This window comes from Nicotiana attenuata, unplaced genomic scaffold (assembly GCF_001879085.1).
Source record: "Nicotiana attenuata strain UT unplaced genomic scaffold, NIATTr2, whole genome shotgun sequence".
NCBI lineage: Eukaryota > Viridiplantae > Streptophyta > Magnoliopsida > Solanales > Solanaceae > Nicotiana > Nicotiana attenuata.
This window is the reverse complement of record NW_017670477.1, coordinates 425,707-429,735: the sequence shown is the minus strand read 5'-3', so window position 1 is coordinate 429,735 and position 4,029 is coordinate 425,707. Positions and strand designations below refer to the sequence as shown.

The window sequence follows — 4,029 nt, the reverse complement described above, 5'->3', positions numbered from 1 at the left end:
TGCGAACACTTTCTCTTTCAAGTTAAAAATAAATGGAGGAAAGTTTTCAGGCACTTCCCTTTCCCGTCAACCAAATGGAACTACAAGAAATAAATAAATAAATAATCAAGGGTGTCAATTGATATTCCTTTGCTAGAAAATTTTACTGCATAACTATATAAAGTTTTTTTTATATATATACTCTATATATTGAAATTTTCTGCGTATGATGACATTTAGAGCAAAGATGACCCAAATGCTGTTGGTCTTCTACATAACTGCTTCTGTGAAAAAGCAACTAAACTAGCAATGGTGATAGGAAAATGTGCAATCAGCCACATTTAGATATTTACCCAACTTGTGGGAATTCATTGGGTTTTTTGTTGTTGTTTGAGTTCAATATTTAGAGCTTTTTTTGCAAGTCAAAATAAATCAAATTAAACCATGAACACCACCCTACCAACTAGATCGGTTCAAAACAATGGCACATGTATAGAATGTTTCAAAAATCAAAAAAAAATAGCTCAGATTGAAAATAGAGGTATTTCCGAGTAATCAAACCAAAAGGCCCAGATTGTATTCAGAAGAAAAAGACAACCCAAAGTCGATTTGCACAAACACTAACACAAATATTACTCAAAAACTAATTAAAGCAGGATTGTTCCAAAAACTATTTCCCAACTTATCTAAAACAAGTACCCAAAACAAATCCAAAAGTTTAACACACTAAGCTATTTGCGCAAACAGTCGCTGTATTTCCCAGTTCATCAAACAAAACAATGCACCCAAAAGGCATGGGTTTAAGGATCAGAATGAGCCATTCAATGTCTCGAGCTACTTCTTACTTGGTATTTATTTAGTAAAATGGGAAGCATATCAATAAAAAGTACTCACTCAAAGTATTAATTCAAGCGCAACCGGCAAAACTTTGATCCCACAGTAAGCAAATTGCTTGCAACGCTATCAGAGGATTTATACGAACTATAACCCTCCAAATGGCTTAACAAGAAAATTTCAGTGCAAACATAACAAAATAACTAATAAACTTCCTGCAAGTGTTTGGACTCCACATACTAAAGAGAAGCATAAAACATATAGGAACTGGCAAGTAGATAATTTATCTCTTCTTGGAGACACCAACTGTCTTCCCCCTGCGGCCAGTGGTCTTTGTGTGCTGACCACGTACACGAAGGCCCCAGTAGTGACGCAAACCACGGTGATTCCTGTGAGCAAGAGACATAATAAATATAAGACATATAAAACGCAACTCACAAAGCGACTACTTTTGTAGCTAAGAAGTTAATAGCAAAAGCATGGCCTGGTAAGACACCTGATCTTCTTCAGCCGTTCCAGATCATCCCTGAGTTTCATGTCAAGTGCATTAGATGTAACTTGAGAAAACTTGCCATCCTTGTAATCCTTCTGCCTGTTCAAAAACCAATCTGGGATTTTGAATTGGCGAGGATTAGCCACAACCACCATCAAGCTGTCAAGCTCTGCAGCAGAGAGTTCTCCGGCCCTACAGGAGATATGGAACACTAAGCTCTTAACACAACACCCACTTATAATCACTAGGTGGTTTGAGTTCTTTCTTGTCAGAACAACATAAACAGAGATGATCATAACTATGTAAGCCTGGAAATTTCCATGATACAGAGCAAGACAATATCATGCATGGTGCACCAACACGAAGATATCAGCACAGCGAAAAAAAAAGAAAAATTATTTGATAGTAATTTGGCAATCTGTGGATCCATTCATTGTAAAGATAAAATGTTTGTTAGCAAGAACGATGAGAAAAGACTCCACAAAAATCTTCCAAGTGTGAGAACGAACTGACACTGTTTTTCCTCTTCTTCTTTTTTTTTGTGATAAGATAACAGATTTCATATAATGCATCAAGAAGATGCAAAATGTACAGTGCAGTAAAAACATTGTTAGCTCTATTACTGACACTGTTTTTCCTCTTACTATGCATGACAATGCATAGAAGATGTTGCTCAGTGAGACGTTGTCAAAGGTGAAAATCCAAAACCAAGTATACATTGAGACTTTACGTAACAGCATAATTGAAGTGGGCAACTATTGAAGAGAGATGGACGAAGAAAAAGCTGATATATGTAATGCAAGAAAAAACCAATGAACACAAATACCAATTACATGAAACAAGGAAATGCAGAAACTACAATTAAGCAAAGTAGAACAAGTAAAAACAGCAAAATATACCAGGTAAAAATGAAGTCAGTCAAGTTTAACAAACCACTTTAAATTTTTCATTTAGAAGTCATTGTGTCATATTAAGTTTCTTATCCAGATTATACAAGTTTTCCTAAGCATATTTTTTCCCTATTCAAACAGTAAGATGTTTGTCCATAGCATTTCCATAACAGTTAATATTTTATGTTTGAGGCAAGCGTTGGCTCCTCGGGTGCATGCAAGCTGACTGAAACGCCAAGCTGCGTTACTTGAGCAATGCAGTCAGTGGGTCCATTCCCCAGAAAATTAGAAAACATCACTACTATGAGGATAGCTCTATCTTTGAAAAGCTTAGCAACCAGGAGGTTCCAGAAGCCAAGTATTCCTATGCACAAGTACACAAGACTCTCCCCAAAACGGTCTCCCAGCTTGAACATACAAAGACAATCACCCACAGCCCACCATAGATCGAGCTCGGTCAGTAACAATTTTTTATATTTCCAAAGTATTTTCGTCAATCTATTTTTCATTTTAATTGATACTTAAATAAATAACAGTTTATATTAGCATAAATAACAAACATCAAAGCACTATACTAACAATCATTGGTCTCTCTAAAATTTCCTTGTGTCACCTATTTTAGTTTCTCCAATACAATTTACTCCCAGCTTAGCCAGTGATGTCACATTTTATTTCATCTTCCAATTCCTTAAAAAGAGATCTATCAATTAATCAACTAAGCCACAATCCGAAACTAGCTGGAGTTAACACTATTAATGAATTAAACACTTTTAGCTATATCAATTTTAATTGACTACCTCTTAATTAGCAATTTTAATTTTTTCCTTCAATGTGCTTCCACACCTTCCTGTTGAAATATTAAAACGCAACAAAGTTTGACAGCAAATGCTACATCTAAGTAAAAAATATAGTACAATAAACTACAGAACAGCTACTAAATAAAAATGTGCAATAATGAAAACATCAATTAATAATAATAATAATAATAATAATAATAATAATAACTCTGATAAAGAAAAAGGGAAAATGAAAAAACTAACCTCTTGTTCATGTCGATATCGGCTTTTTTGCAAGCAATGTTAGCAAAACGGCGACCGATACCTTTGATAGAGGTCATAGCGAACATGATCTTCTGCTTTCCATCAACGTTCGTGTTTTGCACACGAAGAATGTGCTGAAACTCTTCGTTTGCAACCAGCGACTATTTTTATTATCATTAATGCACAAAAACAACAAAATATAAACAGAATCAGCAAGCAAAGATAGAAAAAGTGCAGTTCACTAGAGAGAGAGAGAGAGGAATTGTGTTGTTGAGGATCATACCATGGCTAGGGTTTCACTGCTTTCGGCACAGTGCGGCTGCGGCTGCGGCTGCTTTAGTTTGAAAGAGATGCCAAGCTCCAAAGAAAAACCCTAGATACGGAAGAAAAGAAATTTGCTTTGATACGATACATATATATATATTTAAAGGATAAGGGTAATTTTGTAATTAGAAGTTCTCCTGTTAGTTACTTCGATTCTCTTAATTAACACAAAAAAAAAAAAAAAATCTTATAGCCTGTTTGGCCAAGTTTCTCTAACGTCAAAATTACTTTTTTTTTCAAAAAAATATTTTTTTTCAAAGTTGAAGTATTTGGTCAAGCTTTTAGAAGAAAAAAAGTATTTCTGAGTAAAAGCAGAAGCAATTTTGGAAAAGAAAAAAAAATAATTTTTTTCTCAAGATTACTTTTTCGAAATGCACTTTTGAGAAAAAATACACTTATAAGCACTTTTTATTATTTTGGCCAAACACTAATTGGTGCTCATAAGTCTTTTCATACCATGTCTTGTCTG

At 34.5% G+C, this 4,029-nt stretch overlaps 1 protein-coding gene across 1 annotated transcript; it reads right to left on the bottom strand.

Annotated features, from left to right (window-relative positions):
* Window positions 1-830: 830 nt before the first annotated feature.
* Window positions 831-3,624, bottom strand: LOC109240007 (40S ribosomal protein S18). Its single transcript, XM_019406628.1, has 4 exons — window positions 3,520-3,624; window positions 3,237-3,397; window positions 1,310-1,498; window positions 831-1,202 (listed from the first exon to the last, which is right to left on the bottom strand). Exons 1-4 carry the CDS (start codon window positions 3,520-3,522, stop codon window positions 1,097-1,099), a joined length of 459 nt encoding a protein of 152 aa, XP_019262173.1. The 5' UTR covers window positions 3,523-3,624; the 3' UTR covers window positions 831-1,096.
* Window positions 3,625-4,029: the final 405 nt, after the last annotated feature.